General features: G+C 38.2%; 1 protein-coding gene across 3 annotated transcripts in view; it reads left to right on the forward strand.

Annotated features, from left to right (window-relative positions):
* The first annotated feature begins 3,423 nt into the window (after nucleotides 1-3,423).
* Nucleotides 3,424-20,808, forward strand: part of pdlim5a (PDZ and LIM domain 5a) — a 63,766-nt gene continuing 46,381 nt past the window's right edge. For all 3 annotated transcript variants that reach the window (XM_014985315.2, XM_014985316.2, XM_014985318.2), the window contains exons 1-3: nucleotides 3,424-3,529; nucleotides 3,942-4,076; nucleotides 14,321-14,472. In XM_014985315.2, coding sequence (XP_014840801.2) covers nucleotides 3,978-4,076; nucleotides 14,321-14,472 — 251 coding nt within the window. In that variant the 5' untranslated portion in view covers nucleotides 3,424-3,529; nucleotides 3,942-3,977. The remainder of the gene's footprint in view (nucleotides 3,530-3,941; nucleotides 4,077-14,320; nucleotides 14,473-20,808) is intronic.

Consider the following 20,808-nt stretch of genomic DNA (forward strand, 5'->3'; position numbering starts at 1 on the left):
GTTAGTTAGCTTCCAAATTAGAGACTGACAGACTGATTTTGAGCAGCTGATGCCTGCAGTCTGAAGTGCTGGATGGTCTATTTGACATGTGTTCTTCTTAAATCCCAAAGGAAACATTACACTTGGCTTTAAATGTCTCTCTTACAATGACCTATCTTTGACCCATGCTTTGAGTAGATGCGTCTCCATGAGGTCCAAGTGCTGTTTGGGTCTGTGTCTGCGTCACCTGCTGGTTAATGCCCTAAAAACAGATTTATTTCTCTCTTTCCCGTGTTTTAAGCTAAACTGTCATTTAGCACTGAGATATATGTCTTCTGGTGTGCTTGTCTGTTCATTCTTGACAGCTTGGCAGATAAGAAAGGGAACATGTTTTCCCCTGTGTGAGAGAGAGAGCACTTATGAGGAGTGATTGGGTTTAAAAGGGAGAAAAAAAACCTTATAACAGGATTGTTTTTGAATTTTGCACATGCTTATTCACACTAACATCTTGGGATCCTGCAACATATATCCAAAGCTTTTGCGCATATGTTATTAAAGTAAAATGTCTCAACTGTTTTACAAATTGCAACAACAAATAAAGTGGTGTATGTCATTGAAAACCCTAGAGACTAAACAAACTGTGGGTGATTCACTGTACAAAGATGGGTGAAGGGATTAGCTATAGGCTTATATTAGTCTGAAAGGGTCAGACTGATTAGACTGGGGCCAGACAAAGTACACTCCCCAAAATAAACATCCACTGGTGTTTGTCTTGCTATTTGTAGATACTGTAAATACAGACATGTCTGGAAAAAATAATTATTTCATATATATATAGCAAAATATTTCATTTATTTTACAAAATTGTTTTATAAAAAAATATTCCCTCCCATGAACTTAATATATATACGGTACATATTTTCTTCAAACTTTTCTTAAACCTTAATATGCAAGAATAGAAAGGAATGTTGTGAGCTCAATGCTCCGTACAGCATTCTGTAGAAAAGATCTCGGACTAATTTACATAACAATTATTTAGACCACTGTTGTTGTCCCTGGTTTAACCTGGAAAAAAGGATTTATATGCAACAAATATTGCATTCACCATCAAGTTGTGAACATGTGTGTATATAATGTGTGCGGATGGGTGAGGCTGAAGGGTTGAGCTGCGAGAATGGTGATTGTTGGTACCTCTTTCCTTGTGTGGCTGATGTATTACACATCATTCAGAGGGGTAGATTATCATCCTATTAGTCTCAGTGTGACCATGTGTGTGTCTGGCAGCGGGCTGATGAGCTGTGATCTATAAGCAAGCAGAGAAGTGAGCATATGGGGACTGGAATAGACCATTGGACAGGACAAAAGACTGTAGGGTGTCTGAGTTTTTGTGCTTCTGCACTCTCTCTATTGTTAAGGTTTGGTATAATTATCCCACGTCCCACACATCCCCCTTTGTTCTCTTTGCAACAGATTTTTAGCCTCTGGCCATATTTGACAGTACAAGGCAGTGATCAAAACCCTTCTCTGAAAAAGACCATCTAGGGGAAAAAAGAAGGAGAAGCAAAACCAGTGCATTCATTAAAAAATAATGCTAAACACTCACTCACTCATTCATTCATTCATTCATTCATATGTACCCCAACTAGACAGGTTCAAGTGACTTCTTATTCTGCTAACTTAACCTTATCATGGTGACAAGGATGTTGATTTAATGGGAATAAGTCAACAAACTTAACAATGGTCTCTTTTGAAAATGTGGCTGATTCATATTTGCTTTTACATTGTTGAATTTTGCAAATAAAATCTTTGTTACTTTACTTTACTGTAAACAGCCAAAAAATTTGCCTGGTCTAAGGATTTCTTCACTTCACAAACTCACAGTGATATCTTATCTACCAACAAGATGTTATAAATTAACGGAGGGATTTGTTGTCATTCCAGTAGATTCCTCACTGTGATGTATGTGCAGACTTCCAATAGTAGAGGTGCTCACTTTGAAACCAGTCAAAGGTCTGTGCAATGCTTCTCTTCTGTGTTTGTCATTACCCCCAAAATGATGTAGCAAATGTTGGACTGGGACCAGTCCTTGTATTTTGCCCACGGTGGCCCAAAATGGTTATTTATAAGATAAGAAAAGGCCCATGGCATACCACGTGCAGGTTTATTGTTTCAAAAATTAAAATAAAAATGCAACAGATTATGATGAGAGAGGCCCCACTTCCCATCTTGAAGTGAAAGTGGATGTCAAGTACTGCCAGAAAATGACTTTCTCCTGCCTCCTTCTTCAGTGGGATCTCTTTTAGGTACACGTGTGAACTAAACCATATGCACCATTTTAAAAATGCAATACAAAACTACCTTTTCATTCCAGGCTTTATGTTGGCTTCTCCCTGCTGAGTGTTCATTTGGCTGTTCTAAGGCCTGCAGTGAACACCATCCAGAGCCAGGAGGTAGGCTCAGTGTGAATATGTACTGTAGACAGGATCAAGTCAGGAATGACATAAGTATCTAATTAAGCCAGTGCTATGAGGGTATAACTACAAAGTCAATATTGATCTGTCTGGACTAAAAAGATAAAGCGAAGAAAATCCAGCACCAAGGGAGAAGAACTGCTAATTGTCAGGAGGAAAATAATGAGGAACAGAAAAACAAATAAAGGGAAAATCTGCAATTGACTCCAGATTGTGTATAAGCCGAAATGCACAAGGGATCATGCTGGAGTTTGTGTAATTTAATTTCTTGATTGTATAATTTTGTTTCTTTAGCCTTTAAAGACAGGAAAGCTGAGAAAATACCCCGTATTCCCATGAAGGATGTATGCTATAATTAAAACAGACCTGCTTAAATAAAGAGCTCCGATTAACAACTCGCTACCCTTTGCTTTGTTGTTGGAACGACTGCGCTGGAGCAGTGAAACACATTTCTAACAGGAACGAGAGAATCTTTTGTTTATATGACTTCATCAAGCTCAGGGAGACCTTTTCACTGAAGCCTCTGGGGTGTGTTCTTTGGTCTTGATTTCATTACGGATCGTTTCACCTTAAAGGAAGCGGCCCGTAGCAATGACTCCATGTTCCCAAAATATCCAGATGAAAGATAAACCGTCCCCTCTTTGCTCCCCACTTCCCCCTCCTGTGTCTCCCCTCCCTCCTCTTGTCATTTTCTCTGCATATCACGCTCCCACAGTCTTTTCTGTAATCCATGTTTTCCCCCGTGTTGCCCCCTCAGTGCGTCGCCTTTTATACCTTAATCTCACCCTTCATTATTATCTCCTTCATTTCTCCTCCCCTTACTCAAGCTCCTCCTCTTTTCTCCCCTCCCACACTCTGCCCATTCTTCATCTCCCCACCCTACCTCCTTTCTCTCCCCTCCTCCACCTTTCCCCTCCCACTGTCATTAACTATAGTATAAAAGAGCATTGCATCCCTCTGTGGCTTTCTCACACACGGTGGGATTGCTAGAAAGGGAGGAGTGCAGGGGAAACTGGAAATTACACCATCTTTAGTACCTGACTGGAGTTGTTGTCCACTCTGGAATTCCCATTGAAGAGGTATGTTGCTTAAGTTGCGCTGTAATGACACCAAATAGTAATAAAATAAATGTAAATGTTTACTTTATAAAGATCTTTTTGTTAGGACGACTGGACATTTCTTACATAAGCAACTTTGCAACCTTCTGCAGAATAAATGACTCATTCAATAAAAGCATTAAAATATTAGAAAATATTTTTTTTAGATTTTAATCCATTTTAGATAAAATGATGTGAAATTAAATCTCAGTATTACATTCTTCCCTTGACTTTTTAATCCATTGAATTTGTTCATCTCACTTCTTTTATTTCTGTACTGTAACAAAAACACATTTTTCTGTCATATCTCAGGCAGTCTAGAAGCAACTTAGCAGACCTTTTAAAACCAAGTGGTAATTATTTGATCTTCTGTGTATTTTTGTCCCGCTACCAGCATCTTTTCTTGTGATCAATACTAATTGAAGAGACCATGAGCAGGAACTACAGTGTCACTCTGTTGGGGCCGGCCCCTTGGGGTTTCAGGCTCCAAGGAGGGAAGGACTTTAACATGCCCCTCACCATCTCCAGGGTAAGTAACAAACACAAACATAATTGAATTCAAAAGGGAAGACACTCAAAAAGACGTGAGCAGGTGACAAAACAGCCTGCACTGCACTCTTATGTCATGCTTCAAGACTGTGTTTAACATGCAATGCTATCAACATGCAAAGCTAGAAAGCATTGCATTCTTACAGTTTAGTCCCGCTCGTGCATGTGAAACCATTCACCTCAGGGTAGTGGTGAAGTGTCCTGCAACTTCTGCACCATTCCCTTACTGCTACCAATTCGTCTTGAGGCTTCTTGCCCAACTTCTCCAAACCACACCAGTGATAGCTTAGCTGAATCATGTGCCATCTGTCATCTATTGACCACACAGGAAACTCATTTTAGCTTTCTTTTCATTCCCCCTCACTTCAAGTGTCCATCGAAAGTGCAGCAATCAAAGTTTTGGCACAAAAATCTTGGCTTGGCTCCCGCTGCTTGAAGAAGTAACTTGATGGTCCCTTGGTTTTAAGTCTTAGTAGTGTAGCCTTTCTCTGACTGATGATCTTACACACACCACTCCTCCCAGAGCTGCTTCCCTCGTCACTTTAGCTGAAATGAGATCCAGGAAGAAGATAATCCCTTTTTTGATGTTAGCAAAGCTTCTGTTTCGTTATGCTTGGAACTTTCCAACAGCCACAGCAATTCTGACACAAATACACACAGTCACTAAGAAAGTTGCCTACACTGTGTAGTGCACACATTTTGGCTTCCACAAATCTGATAATGAATGGTTTGGCAGATCCTGTGCCAATCTCCCTTGGGGCCATTTTGGGTTGCCATGTTTGTCTTATTAGTTTGGATGTGATACTTTTCCCTCCAAGCAAAGCCGTGTGAATGTCTATCCAAGTTGTGTGTTTCTTTGTGACTGTAAGTGTGTGCCTGAAGGCTGGAGTCCAAACATGGAGACAAGATTACGAAAGACACTTTCTGGAAAACACAGAGCAAACTACCAAAACAGAATAAATAGAAAGAAAAACAAAAAAAAATCACCCCATGAAAATCAACACTAAATATACTTGTTTAAAACAAGAATCATTTGAGCCTATAACTGTTATATAAATAGTATTTAAAAAGTTGTTCTTTTCATATAAAAGCATTTTTTTTAAACTCTTTTTATGGGTCCAAGAGAATTCTCACTACCATGCAAAGTTGAGAGTAAGTAAACTGTACTTGTCAGCAGTCTGCTCTTAGTTGAACTGAGACTACATTTTATTTTATTAATGTGGTTTTAATTACGCACTGCCACAGCTTTAATGCTTGTTGTAAGGTTCATAGACTGTATGATTTGCCTTATCACAAATATATTGATGGTTTTATCTGTGCAGCAATCTGTTATTTCTTTGCTTTTAGAAAGTGTAATGTCATTGCAATTTACATTATTAATCAAGAACTGGCTTGTTTTAATCAGAAATTCTCTAATTAATTGCAAAAAAACAAAAAACAAAAAAAAGAAAAAAAAGCAGACTGAGAGGTACATGTCAGAAGACTTTTGGATTTGTTTGTAATAAATATATCAGCATCAAAGTGACAGGCACATGCAAAGCATACAGATACGCATAAAATTCGTTAAAATTATTAAATTATCGTAAAATAGAGACCGTAAAGAAGCCACTTTCCTTAAAAATTGGAAATTTACAAGAATAGGTGCTAATATTTACAGTGAGAGTACTAATTAACTATTCACAGCAATTAAAAAGAGAGGAATAAATAAAAGTTCCCCAGAGTTCACTAAACATCTTAGTTCACTGAGAAAATGCTACTGTGATGATAAAACAAAAAGATTAACGTTTTGTATGTCTTTTTCTATGTGCTTCTGAATGTGAAGAGAGCAGGTCACATTTGTGTCTATAAAGGCATGAAAAATGTGTAGCTTAAGCAATTAAATCACTTATTGGTTGTAATATTAGTCGTCCAAAACCCTAAAGCACCTGCCAAACAGTATATACTGTATCCAGTATGAGTCAAACTAACATTCTCATTAATGCCATTACTCATGTCTTTGAACGTTGGTTTATAGTGATGTGTTCAATTTAAGTAGCTGCAGCTGGAAGTGTTTTTTTTTTCCTTCTTCTTCGGCAAACGGTGGTAGACTCTTAGCCTCAGAAGCTGATGACAGTTTGACTCAAAATTAAAATGTCTCTCTAAAGATCACATATACCAATCTCTTTTTCTTTCTTCACTATAATGTCCTATTTTGTTTCTGTTTGTGTCTATAGTTTAGGTACCTTTTCCACTTTAACTTTATTATTCAAACTTCATGCAGCACATGACTCATTCCTCACAAACAACATTTTCAGTCAAACACCAAGAGCCAAATCAACTCTAATCATGTCCACCTTATTAAATCCAGCTAATGATGGTGAAAACCCAGCGTCTATGGCCACATACAGCCATGCAAACTTGCACACTCAAATTAAAATGCACATTAGAGCTCTGTCAGTCTAACCATAGTGTCGGTTCTGAGCAAAGACCGCAGAGTAGGGGTTATTAGTGTATGCAGCACTACTGCCAAACCACATTTACACCAACAGCTGCTGTTACTAATGCCCACACATAATATGTGAGCAAAGCATGCATTTTGTTCCTAGGACAAGATGTGCATGTCGTGTAAACACATTGCATCACTGGGTCCAATGGCTGGGTCCAAAACTAGAGTCACTTATGGTGACCCTGGGTCCAAAACTAGGGTCACCATAAGTGACTCTAGTTTTGAAGTAAATTAGCCTCACTATCCCATTCATCTTTTTATTTTTAACAACTTAATTTGGTAAAATTACTTGTGCTTTATGGTTAGATCCCAGTAAAACATGTTAAGAGTTTCCCCTGTTGAAGTTCTCCAGAAACAGAGAAGAAGAAAAGAAGCATAGTTATATGATAGGTTCCAGTGTGTTCCCCAAACAGTAACATTAAAAACAATAATAATCCCTGTCCTCTTATTCAAAGAGGATTTCAGAAAGAACTAAGGGTATTGCACCACTGTTAATAGCTATTTAAATCTGCAGTATTATACAACCTTTTAAAAAATATTATGTGTTTTACATGTTTGCTGAAACTCTCTCTGTGTTGTGACAATAGAATATGAGACAGATAAGCTGTGAAATAAAGTTGAACTCCAATACCTCCTCCCAGTGGTATCACTGCCATCTACAAAAACATACAGCTCAGTCAGAAACAACCAATGAGAACCAGGAGGGGATCCATACCACTGTCAATCATGCTTGTGTACATGCTGCTCACACAATCCCCCTGGTTTTTGGTACAAACTGCCAATCTTGAGCTAAAATGTGCTGCTTACATAGAGCAAATCGTAATTGACAGCAGTGAGATATTCCTCCTTGCTTTGATTGGTTGTTTCTGACTTTGAAAGGAACAAAGAGCCTTGTTCTGATGCTATAAGTATTTCCCTCACTTTGTGTCAAAGTAAATTTTGTAATGTATGTGTTTTTAGTTCAAAAGAAAAACAGGTCAGCCAATTATATCTCACTGAAATCACCTTTGGATAAGACTATCTGGCAAACCGCCATTGAACAATTTAGTGGAAATCCATTTGTGTCAAATGTTTTCTTTTAAAGGGTTAGTTCCCCAACAACCAGAAGCGTGTGTGGATGAAAAATTGAATCAATATATAAATATCTCTAATGGAAGCCCATTTGCACTTTCCACTGTAAAAATAGTTTTAAAGGAAAATAACCCATGGGAGAAGATGCATTAGATTTCTAAGAATAGTATGCTTTTCTCTGTCTAACATGAGAACTGCACCAGCATCTTGAGCTGAGTATATATATTTGCTTAGTTATATTTTCTGGTATATTGAAACTAATCAAAATGTGTATAAGGAAAGATATTATAAATGTAATTTGAAATAAACTACATAGTTTTCTTGCTAATTTCTTTGAATATCTGTAAATGTGAAGTTTGATCATTTGGTGGCCTATGTTTGAATATCTATAAATGAAGAATGCTTCATTTAATGAAACCTAGAATATCGGAGCTTTGTGTGGTGAGGATAACAAAATGTTATCTATAAAAAACACTTCCATGGAAGAAAGGAGTTCCCGAACCAGTGACAGATGCTTCCTGTTTTCCCAGAGATGTGATGGGTTCATATCAGACTTTACTTCCGTCGTCTTTCTTCTAATAATCTGTCCCTCTTCTTTTAATACATTTTGAACTTTATACAAATGAACAACTTCATTAATCTTTTCTTTCTTGCAAATCAACCTGTCAACATTTTATGTGTATATTAAAGTGACATTACATAAACCATGGGCAATCAAATCTGGGGTTCATTTTTCAGCCGTCCTTATGATCCTCAATGGTATTGTTGATTTGGCATTTTTGGCATTTTTTGATGATGAGTATTAAAGTACCTGACAAGAGTCAACCTCCAATTTCAATTTTGCATTTTTTTTGTATTGACAGTCTAAAAATTGTTCCTTACAATCTCAGAAAGTCCTGCAGCAAATTCTTGGCTGAAACTGACAGGCCAGGAGGAGCTGGAGGGGGGTGCAATCCTGGCCAATGTCATTCAGATTTATACACTTGGTTTTTAAAAATACACAAACTCTAATTCTGTCCTATAGCAATGAAAAAACGTTAAGATAATGTTTTTTTATTAAGTTGACGTCATCATGATCACCTTTTATGTTTTATATTTTGTCTATTTTGAATCTCACAGCATTCCTTTTCAAGTCACCAACAAATGAAAGACAACACTGCACTGAATATCATGTTGCATCCAACATATTACAATTAACCACTTTTAACTCTAGTGACACATGTTTTTAAGGACTGCTATTTCAATTTAATGAATAGAATCCTCTCAGGCCAGAGAACCTTTACAACCCTGGCAAGAACAATGCAACGGAGTCATAACACACAGCAGTAAATTCACATTGTAGAGGACAGTGTAACCTATTGTTAAATGGTGCTATAATGGATTTTCCACAGAAGCTGTTAATCCCGTTATGTCTCCTCAGCCTTCCTCCCAGGATGGCTGCCTGGCCTCATCATGTTTGTTCCTAACAGTGGATTCCAAGGACTCACAAGAATGGAAGCAAAAGAAAATAGTTTAGTTTTATATTAGTAACTTTTCTCCTTACTTTATGTCAGTTAAATGCACTTTCATGCCTTTTAATTACTGCCATAAAAGTGAAACCAAGTGAACATCAAAGTGAGATTTATTGCTCCAGCTGCTGTTCTGACATTATCATCCATGCAAAACTCTATAAATGCTTCTGCCACAAAAAAAAACAAAAAAACAAAGGAAAAAAAAACAAAAAAACAAAAAAATTGCAGACCTCATCATCTCATTTTCTTTAATGAAGGACTGAGCATATTTTAGCCATTGGCCACATTGAGTTCCCACAACACTTTCGAGACAATGGTGTTCACTCTCACTTCAACAGTAAGGACCACACCAAACTAAAAGTCTGATTTTTAAACCACTTTAAACACCAACAATCACAGAGTAACAATGTTGTCACCATGGTTACCTGATGTAATATCCCTGTGTGCGACTGTAGTCATTATAAATGGTAGTGTCCTAATTTATTCCTCTTTATAAGTTTGATTCTTTAAAATGACATTATATACAAATATTTCAAATGTCTTGTTTATTTATATACTTTATTTATGCTACTTACATTTCTGTAATTGATCTAAAATATATTTATATGTATTTCCAAGAATGTTAGAAAACATTTTCTATCCAAATTCAATCGGAGTTACTGTCTTTTCAAACATTTCCTTAATATCTGTGCACATACACACTGTGTGCCTATAGTGTTTACAGTTGCATATATTTCTCTCTAAGCTGCTGTTCAGTGTCAAACTGATTCTGACCAACATTTACCTTCTTTTACATAATTGCACATCTGCATAGTGTTTTTTTACTCCCTAGTCAATTGCTTGATTTGCACTGCTTTGTTCCATGTCCTCCAGTTATTTCATTTAAGAACTTTGGGCTTGTTCATTAATCACAGCCATAGTGTAGCAGAGACTGAATAGACATCTTTAAGATCAAAACATTTATTTGGTAAAGGAGTTAATTAGATCTGATTTTACAATTATTCTTTTCCAGAACATGAAACTGAAATGCCTTTTTTTTTTTTTTTGCCAGCTTCAGGGTTAAAAAAAACAATGGAAGCTGAAAATTAACATTTTGCTATTTGGGATGATAAACTGTGAGGGAAATATTGCCTGGCTGTTAACATGTTATTGATGGATAAATCCATGTGGGATGGCTCTGCTTCAGTGTCCTGCACCTCTTTAATCTTTTCCTTATTTTTTTTCTGTCACGTCTCTTTTCCTCTTGCATCCATCTCACTCACCTCTGTATTTCCCCTACTTCATCTTTTTAATCTGTCTGGGCTTCTCCAGCTATAAATATTTAGCTTTTTTTCTTTTGCTAGGAAATAAAAAATAGTGTAGCTATAACATAGTTGTGAGACAGAAAGTCTGCTAGTCTTCTTTGTCTCTTAGTGTATTTTGAAACCAGGGGTTGTTCAAGGCACTCAGACCCATCATTCTGCCCATAAACCAAACAACATTGGAGCCTTTTAGAAAAGTTTGTGCTAAAAAAAAACAATGTCATACGTCTTAAAAATCTAGTGTTTCTGTAAGCATTTTGGCAAGTTTATCTGTCAAAACAGACTCCAAATAGGCTATTGGAGTCTAAATGTTTTAACTGACTGCAATAAATTAAATGTTTTATAGACCAAATATTCTCTTTTGCCCAAAATTGGAATAGCCTGATGTTTAAAATAGGAGACGTTTTTGACTTATCTAGAACGTTTACAGGTCAGCCTAAAATGTAGTCCTTAGTCAGAAAACTGACCAATAAATTGATTATAACCATAAATTAAATTTTGTGTTCTTTTCTTGATAGGAGAACCTTTTTTGGAGTGTGTCACTATATTAATCAGCCCTCAGAAAGAGGCCAAACCATTCATCACTTCAAAGCTCAGCTTGCTGGGAATTAGCTAAGAAACACCAGAATTATAAACATAAACCTCTTAACTCAGAGAGACTAATTGTACCACAGATCTCTCCAAGATGAGTTCAGGAAGCCTGTCACAGGCTTTTTAATTTTTTTTAATTTATTTTTTTTTATAAAATGTCCTTAAGGCAATTATGATAAAAACAATATTGTCAAAGAGGATAATTTCTTTGACTTATGAATTCATGGATGGCAGAAAAATTTATTTTATTGATCAGAACTTCACCTTTAAGATGGCTGAGTATTCATATTGATCTGAACAATGGTGGAATCCGTCCATCCATCCATCCATCCATCCATCCATCCATCCATCCATCCATCCATCCATCCATCCATCCATCCATCCATCCATCCATCCATCCATCCATCCATCCATCCATCCATCCATCCATCCATCCATCCATCCATCCATCCTCTTTCTTTCACAACTGTAACTCTGTCATGACCATTTTTTACAGTGTAAAATGCAAACAGCCCAGACAAAGCAGGACATACACTGAAGAAAACATTCCTGAGTTTCTGATCAAAAATATTGTTTTCAGTAGAAAAGGATTGTTCTTAAATTTTCCATGCTTCTGTGGACAGGCCACGTTTTACTTCATACCTGAACTCATTCTAGAAAAAAGTTTTGAAGAAGCTAGGATATAGTAAATGGCCCAAACTTGTAAAATGATTATGCTGTTACTATGCTGTTACCTCTTATGATGTGCTGTAGCCATCTTTGCTTATCTATCTTTTATCAACTCCACTGTGTATGTGTGCATACTGCTATTCTTTATCACAGCCAAGAGCCTTAAATCAAACTCAGTGGGAAAGTTGAGACTCCAAACCTATACAAAGAGACTGAGATTGTACAAATTTCCACTTTTGATTTTTACAATAATTTGTTGAACTGTGTTTGGTATTAAAATTAAAACTGCTTTTATCTCTGAGACCTCTCTCTATAAACCTAATTAAAATCAAATATTTTAATTTCTTGAACAATCATTTAACCATCACAACTGACTTCTGGTACCATTAAACTTATAACTTAAATATCAAGTCTGTGCAAAACAAACTAACCACTTTTATTTTTTGATATTGCTTCCTTAAGCCAAAGTATCTCTTACGTCTCATGACTTGTTCCTTCCTCTGGCCTCCTCTCCACCATCGGTGGCTGGAATTCTCTTTTTTAGCTTATTTTAATAAAAAAAGTGAAGCACTAATGCTTAAAATAGAATGAGCATTTGTGTGTACTAGTCATATGTACAGCACTATGAGGGGAAAACTTTGAACTGGACCTTTTGTGACTTGGTTCAAATTAATCCTGAGGTGGTTAGTCAAAACACTCCCCTGGAAACAGGTCAAATGTCCTGAGTTAAAAGCCCACACATGTACCCAGTGGCATTCTTTTTTCTTCCCTTCTCTCTCAATGTTTTTAATACAAACAAATTTAATCAGTGCTATGGCTGCACCCTCGTTACTTGGTTCTTTCAGCTCTATGAATCTAAGAGTGGTGGTGAGTGATGTTGCGTGTGTTGGGCTAATATGACTATAAAAGGCTTGGGGGCTGCAGAGCCTTCACACTAATCCGGCGGCGTAGCTTGTTTTATTGGTCGTGCCTGTCTGTCTTTACTCCTCTACGTGTGTGAGTGTGGATTTATGTGTTTGCGTGTAAGAATGTTTCTATGTGTAGTACAGACAATGATACAGGTTAATTCACTCTACGTCCCTTGAGTGCCTTACTTACTACAGATGAAAATGTTTTCTTTTAGGAACAAAAAGTTCAACATTAAGACTTCATAGGCACCAATTAGACCAAAGCTGATTTTAACAAGTGTGTTCACGATAGCAGCACGTGTGGTACTTTGTCGTGGAGTTGAAAGAAACATTCATTCACTCACATTTGGACATGTCTAAGGAAACAGTGTGACCAAGAATGGTAAGGGCTGCAACTTCAAGTTCTGTCTCTTGGGAAGTGACTTACCCTGTTTCTCTATCATGAACACAAAAGACCCAAAATCAAAGCCACCAGTGTACCTAATTTCTTATTTTACTCTATAGTAAAATAGAGTAAAATTGAAGATGCACTTCAATTTTGCTTGTTTGATTGCAGTTCATCATCATTAACAAGAACAATCGATTTTCTTGATGATGGTATGGTTTTTCAGCACAGCTATAATTTTTAACTCATCTCTAAGTATGGATCTAAATATTAAATTACAACAGTGGTACTTTCATTTGAATAGTTTTAAATTAGCCATTTACCTCCAAGATATTATTGTACTAATTAAAGTCTGTCTAAATATTTTGAATGCATTGAAAACATTGACAGGAAGATATTAGAGGTTTATTTTTACTTTATTAAGCCTGTAAGCCTGACAGCCATCAACTTTTGTTTTCCCACATTGATTGTTCCAAAAATGTTGACATGATAGCTTTTTTATGAGTGACTAATTACTTAGCTTCATCTGTAGAGGAAAGTAACAGTTCAGGGTGTCCGTTGCCTCTGGCATTTTCTTATACAAGCAGGCACATTATAAAACACAGATGTTTAATTGCTGGTGCTTCAGTTGCAGCTACAGACATCCTGAGTTAGCTTGAAACACAGGAAAATAGGATCTAACAAGAATTAACAGGAGGAACCAGCAAGGAGAGTCTGAGAAAGAGTAGTATATACACTGGAGAGCTTGATTACTTGAACAAGGACCAAATGGTTAATTAGAAACAGGCTGCAGGTGTGAGCTAAAGCAAAACAGAAACAAGGCTTATCTCATCAAAATAAGAAACTGCAGAATACTAAGAATACAGAACAATAAACAAACCTCACACCAACCCAAGATCCTGACATAAACCTAACCTAAACTCAGTTCACAAAATCCCTGACCCCAGACTAGCACTTTGTCTTACCAGACCCGGGTTTTGGGCCCCATAAGGAGCACTTGGTCCCCACAGCGTATGTGGGGAAAGGAAAATGGTCCTTGCAATGTATCATCTACAAGGCCACACACACGCACCCTCATTATGAAACTCAAACAGTAAGTTTCTTGGTGAAAAACCCAACATTCATTATTATTTCCATTGTGTACTTTAATACTGACTATAAATATGCATCATGGATTACAGATTCCCCTTAATGTCTAAATCAAACTGATCAGATCTGCAGGTGACAACAGCAATAGCCACATTATTTGAAAATCCTGAAAAAGATGTGTAAAATGTAACTTGAGGATTCTGTGTTTCCACAGCTGTCGGATGGTGGGAAAGCAGCAAAAGGTGGTGTTGCAGTCGGAGACACGGTTCTCTCCATCGACGGTGTTTCCACAGAGGGCATGAACCACCTTGAGGCCCAAAACAAAATCAAGAACTGCACAGGGAACCTTAGTCTCACTCTGCAGAAGTAAGCGATGACCCCACGCTTGTTGGTTTCTCTGATGATAAACTATTCATGTTACTGCATTTTTGTACTGTTATGTACAAAAATGACAGATTGTCTTTGTCCCCATGAAATACACAGGCTGACCAAGAATACTTTTAAAGTCAAAGAAAAATAAATGTTTTTTTGTAACAAATTTAAATACCTTCCTGTTAAACTCTGAGCATCCCCATCCAGGCAGTCAATCACTGTTGTCACAGTAGGGAGTTATTCTTAGTTTTCACACACACTGACACCATTAGTTCTGTCCAAACTATCCATTCCCTGATAGAAAGAAAAATAACAAAAACAACAAGAACAGAATCTAACACGTGGATGACCAACTTTTCCCGAAAGTCTAATTCTAAACTAGAATCCTCCACTGCGTCTATGATTTATCACAAGCATTTCTCCTAAAGAGTGTGTATGTGTGGCTTCATCTAGGCTCTCATGTGGTTTCAATTGTCTAGTTCTCTGGCAGCAAATGTAGACGTGTGTGTTTTTACTTAAACACTGTGAGATGTGCAAGGCTGCAACGCATTCCCTTCATAAAAGAATGAAGAGCATTAAAGTAACCAGCCCATTAAAAGCATAGCATAAATTATTGTAGATAAATCTTATGAACTACTCAGTTTCATTTTATGTGCGTCTTTTCTTGTCTGAAATTCTCATTTTGGTGTCCCTCTTCTGAGTTCCCTGTTTCACTCACCCCCTTCACATTTCAGCCAGACCGAGCATGTCTTCTAATCTGCATCCAAACAATGACAAAATTAAGATGTTTACATTCGGCCTAATGGCAAAAAATGTCTGCTGCAGTAAACAAAGCTTTGCCTTTTATAAACCAGTGTCAGTGTGGGGCCTTCTTTTGGAGTAAATCATTGTGAATGAAAGAGTTTTCAATTTCTTTGTTCAATGAAAGAAAACGTAGATGAAATTCAAAATTACCAACAAATTACTTTTCGATGTGAGATTTTCTGTTTTGAGCAGTTTAAAAACAGCTAAACAAAATTTTGCTGTTTTTAAACTCATGTCTTACGAGAAACATGGGGAATGTACAGTGAAAAATTACATATTTTTTTCATATTACTACCACAAGTTTAAATTAATTTTATTGTTTTTGCACAAAAGTAGCACATTATAGTGAAACCGATATGAAATTATATCATTTCTTGCCCCCAAAATTTCCTGAAAAGTAAATCCAGTGATACTGTCGTTTTCAAAAGTAACTTATTAGAAAATAAAAATGTACGTTTGAGTAATTTCGTCTCAGCATAACAACAGATGGGCAGTGGAGGCCTGGGAGGTTGCTTAATAAAACTATATTTGTAAACCATTAAAATGGATGTTACTCTCAGGCAAACTAAAATGTTTTCACAGTGAGGCACCATTTTTATTCTTGCATGTAGGAAACAATATTTCAGGTAGAGTGGTTGCATGAGTTCAGAACTTAAATAGCTCGTGTCGTGTTTCATTCTAAAAAACAATTTTTAGCCAGACTCCCAAATAAGTCTAACCCAATGTAAGACGGGTTAAACAAAATATGTTCTGTGACCTTGGCTTACGGTAAAAACATGTTTGACGTTTCTACATAAGCATATAGAATTTCTTACTCTAGAGATATAGATGAAACAGTTTACCGGCTAAACTTACAATTAGAGCTATTAGAACCATAATTATAAAGATTACATTGCTTTTTATTCATTATTTTAACTCTATAAAGTCAAAATGACTAATATATTTTTAAAGATTTGATTTACACCTAATTTACAAGGGTATCCGTTTCTGGGTTTTTATTTAGTTTGTTGTTTGGCCCTCATTTGTACTTTGATAGACATTTTGTGTACTCAGACAGTGTCACACTGGGGTCAACATCTGGGCTTTATTGAGTTTAAACAGTGGAACAAACCTCCTCATCCCGTTGTCTCTTTTAGTTTTTATGGGAGTCACTCTGTTCTCTTTTTACTTCTCCTTTCCACCAGCACATTTTGATTGGGTTTGTCAGTGGGTCACATAGCAAATGGAATGATAACAGTGAACAGACAGAGAGAAAAGTTAACGATGAATGTGTCTCCTGAATGTCTTTAAAAATAGATTGCTTATTTCTTTTCTAAAGGGTTAATTAGAGAACTGATGGATGCCAGATGTGTAAAAGACAAGATATAAAAAAGTACCAAAGTAAAATGACCTTTTCAGGGAACTATTTAACTAAATGAGAATAATGTGTACTGGCTAATGAAAAACAATTTAAAGTGGGGAAAATAATCTTCGAAACTGATCTACCTCCGTCAAGTAAAAATCTGGAAAAGAGATTAAATGTATTAGTTCAAGACACTGCAGTGTGTGGTAGTAGATTTACTCACAGTCCAATTTTTATTGAACCATCTGAGAGGCTTTATTTCTAAAGAAATATGAAATGTATCATAATATTACATTTGTTGTGATTATCAAATGAGATGTGTAAAATACCCAGAATGTCTGACCCAAGCCATACTTAAAACCTTCAATCTTCCAATTTGTTTGGCAAAGAAAGTTAGAAAGAAATTGTCTAAAAAAGTATTTTGTTAATTCTATGAGAAAATATTTTTTATAACTGACATACGCAAGTTTTTATTCTGATTTAACGGTGCTCGGCTCTGGAGAACCAGATTTTTGTTTTCACAACATGATCTATTAGAACCAAAACCAGAACCCACTACAAGCTGAATAATAGAGCAGAAATTGTCCAAAGAGCTAGCAAAGAAACCACAGGCATATATAAAGAATAGACGCCTCATGGACTGCTCTGGCCTATTGTCGCTGACATCACTTAGAGCTGCCATCTTGGAGTGGCCCGCTCCACTCGGTGCTGTTAGAATGAAGTATCAGCACATTTAATTAATCATAAATGGCTAAATACTTAACAGATTATATATATACATATATATATATATATATATATATATATATATATATATATATATATATATATATATATATATATATATATATATATGTAACCCTTGGCTGTGAGAGTCGAGTCCTCGTTGTTCCGTGGACTCTGCGTTGTGTACTCTTTAAGGTTTTCGTCGGAAGGAAACAAGACTCTGACACACACTGCGGTTTGGGATCGTGGTTGTGACCGTTTATTCGGACCACCTGACAGCGATGCGGCTTCGCCCTTTAGAATGCAGAGCAGAAACTGCTTGTCAACTTTCATTCACGCAGTTATTTTTTTTTGATTTACAGATGCAGAATATATATATAAAAAAGAAGAAAAGAAGACAAAATGATACAAAGCTAACAATGATACAAAACTAACTAGCTGAACATTAAAAGTAACATTTTGTTACATTGAGGAGCTGGCGGTCAGTATTGCCTACCTTTAGAATGCAGAGCAGAAACTGGCCGTTGTATTACCAGCGCACACTAACGAATGCCAAGTACGGTGTCCTTCAGAGGACATACTCCACAAAGCTCCACAACACAAAGAGCAAATCCAACACTGACATGCGCCGACACATTCAAGCACTTCCCTACATTCACCCCTTGTTTAATTGATGGCGTCCCAGTCATCAGACTAAATACAAAACAACAACGAATGAACGAATGAATGAATGAATGAATAAATAAATAAATAAATAAATAGGCTGTGTGGTGTGTCAATTGCTGCCATGTGCTCCATTAAGTGGAACTTTCTAAGTGTTTATTGCTTTTTTTTTTTTTTTTTTTGCTTTAGCTTTCTCCCACAGCTTCCTTCCTCTCTTTATCTTCTGTTGAGTGTCTTCACTTTCCACTACTTCTGACTCACAGGACAATCTGTTTGGGGGGTGCCGATTCCTCTGCATGTTCCTTCTCTGAGCACTGTGTCCAGGGGCTGAAATGATGCCCCCATCTGTTGCATGTTCTGTCCATCCTTTAGATTTTCTATTTGGCATGTTCACTCCTTCCATTTCAGGCTGCTCAACCTGTTTATTTGTTGTCTCGCTTGCAACTTCCTCCACATTTTCCTCCAACTTTTCGGGCTCTGCATCCTCCATCCCCTGCATAGTCACTCCAGAGGCTGGTCCTGTCATAGCCTCTGTGTTCTCCATGATCTCCTCTGCTGTGCCTGCCTCTTCCTGGTCTATTGGGAGGAACATACATTGTGTCAACAGGTTTTGGTGGACCACTCTTTCAGTATCGCCGTTTTCTGGTTGCACCACATACACAGGTATATTGGGTTGCTTTTTCACCACAATGTAAGGTTGCGACTCCCACTTGTCCCCTAGTTTTTGGCGTCCCTCAACATGGCAGACTTTGACTAGGACTCTGTCCCCTTGGTTGAAAATCTGACCTTTTGCCTTCTGGTCATAGTACTTTTTCTGTTGACTTTTGGCTTGGTGAGAGGTCTGGTTTGCTTGGGCGTATGCCTGTGACAGACAGTCATGAAGTCTCTGCACATATGCACTGTATTCTCCTGGTTCATTAGCAGTCTGGAGCCCAAAGATGATGTCAACTGGGAGTCTTGGATGTCTGCCAAACATCAAAAAGTATGGCGTATACCCGGTAGAGTCATGCCGTGAACAGTTATATGCATGTGTCACTGCATCTAAGTGCTCGTGCCACCGGGGTTTCAGATGTGGCTCTAATGTTCCTAGCATATTCATGAGCGTGCGGTTGAACCGCTCAGTGATGCCATTGCCCTGTGGGTGGTAGGGGGTTGTATGGGTTTTAGTGATGCCCATACATTTGCATAGCTCCTTCACTACAGCACTTTCGAAGTTGCGCCCCTGGTCAGTGTGCAACTTAGCAGGAAGCCCAAACCGGCAGAAAAAGTTTCTCCACAGCACTCTGGCTACAGTGTTGGCCTTTTGATCTTTAGTGGGATATGCCTGTGCGTAGCGTGAGAAATGATCCGTGACCACAAGGACATTCTCCATTCCACCTTTTGACTTTTCCAAAGTTAAAAAGTCTACGCACACTAGTTCCATGGGGGCATTACTGTGAACACTGACCAATGGAGCCTTGACTCCCGAAGTTGGTGTTTTCCTGAGGCAGCATCTCTCACACTGCTCACACCAGTTCTTAATTTCCTGGAACATTTGAGGCCAATGAAATCTCTCTCTTAACAGCTGAACTGTTCTCTCAAAGCCCAAGTGTCCGGAGTCATTGTGAAGAGCCTTCATAACTCCCTCACGCAGCTTCTCTGGTAGCACTAGCTGTTCCACCACTCCTCTTTGATGATCACGGCTGCGACGGTACATAATACCATCTCTGATCACTAGCCTCTTCCACTCTTTCAGGAGAAGACAGACCTGTCGGCCACCACTGTCCCTCTCACTGCGACTGGGTTTCACATTCCGACTTTTATAATGCCAGACAGGTCCAATAACAGGATCCTCTTTTTGTCCTGCGCGGATCTCTTGCTTTGTCATGGCGGGAAGTGACTCCATTCCCATGTCTCTGTATGGCTCACTAGATCCTGGTGATTCTGAGTCCAAGTTTGCTGATACCACTGTGTTCTGGTTTGAGGAGTTGTCTGGGTCTTGTATGGACTGATCTGTACCCTGTTCGGGCTTTTTGGTGCTCACCCGCAGAGGACATGAGTGCAGAGTCTCTGTGACCTCCTGATTGGACATACGGGAGAGGGCGTCGGCGTTCGCATTGCTTTGTCCTCTCCGGTACTGGACATCAAAGTCAAAAGCAGCCAAACGGGAGACCCACCGCTGCCCTGTGGCATCCAACTTTGCAGAGCTCATGATGTACTTGAGGGGGTTATTGTCTGTCTGGACAGAGAACTTGCGCCCATAGAGATGGTCATAGAATTTGTCTGTTACCGCCCACTTCAGGGCAAGGAACTCTAGCTTGTGGGCGGGATACCTTGCCTCTGCTGGACTCAACCCTCGGCTGGCGAAGGCTATGACTCTCTCTATGCCATCTTGAACCTGGACCAAGACAGCGCCTAGTCCTTCCCCTGATGCATCTGTCTGAAGCAGAAACGGTAGGTTGTAGTCCGGGTAACCCAACACTGGCGCAGTCGTAAGTCTGTGCTTTAAGGCCAGGAATGCCTCCTCACATTCCTCTGTCCATAAGAATGGTGGGTCAGAAGCCAGGCCTTTTTTCCCCCTTCTTTTCTTCATCCTCGGATCACCACCTGTGAGCCTATATAAGGGAGCTGCTAGGACAGAGTACCCACTGACATACCGCCTGTAGTAGCCAGCAAACCCCAGAAATTGCAGCACCTCCCTGCGGTTTGTTGGTCTGGTCCAGTCTTTCACTCTGCGAATCTTCTCTGGGTCAGTCCGGATTCCCTCAGCAGATACCAGATGACCTAGGTAGTGCACTTCTTTTCTCATCAGCTGG

The sequence above is a fragment of the Poecilia mexicana genome, unplaced genomic scaffold (genome assembly GCF_051168715.1).
Source record: "Poecilia mexicana isolate PSO_F unplaced genomic scaffold, ASM5116871v1 scaffold_9, whole genome shotgun sequence".
NCBI classification, from domain to species: domain Eukaryota; kingdom Metazoa; phylum Chordata; class Actinopteri; order Cyprinodontiformes; family Poeciliidae; genus Poecilia; species Poecilia mexicana.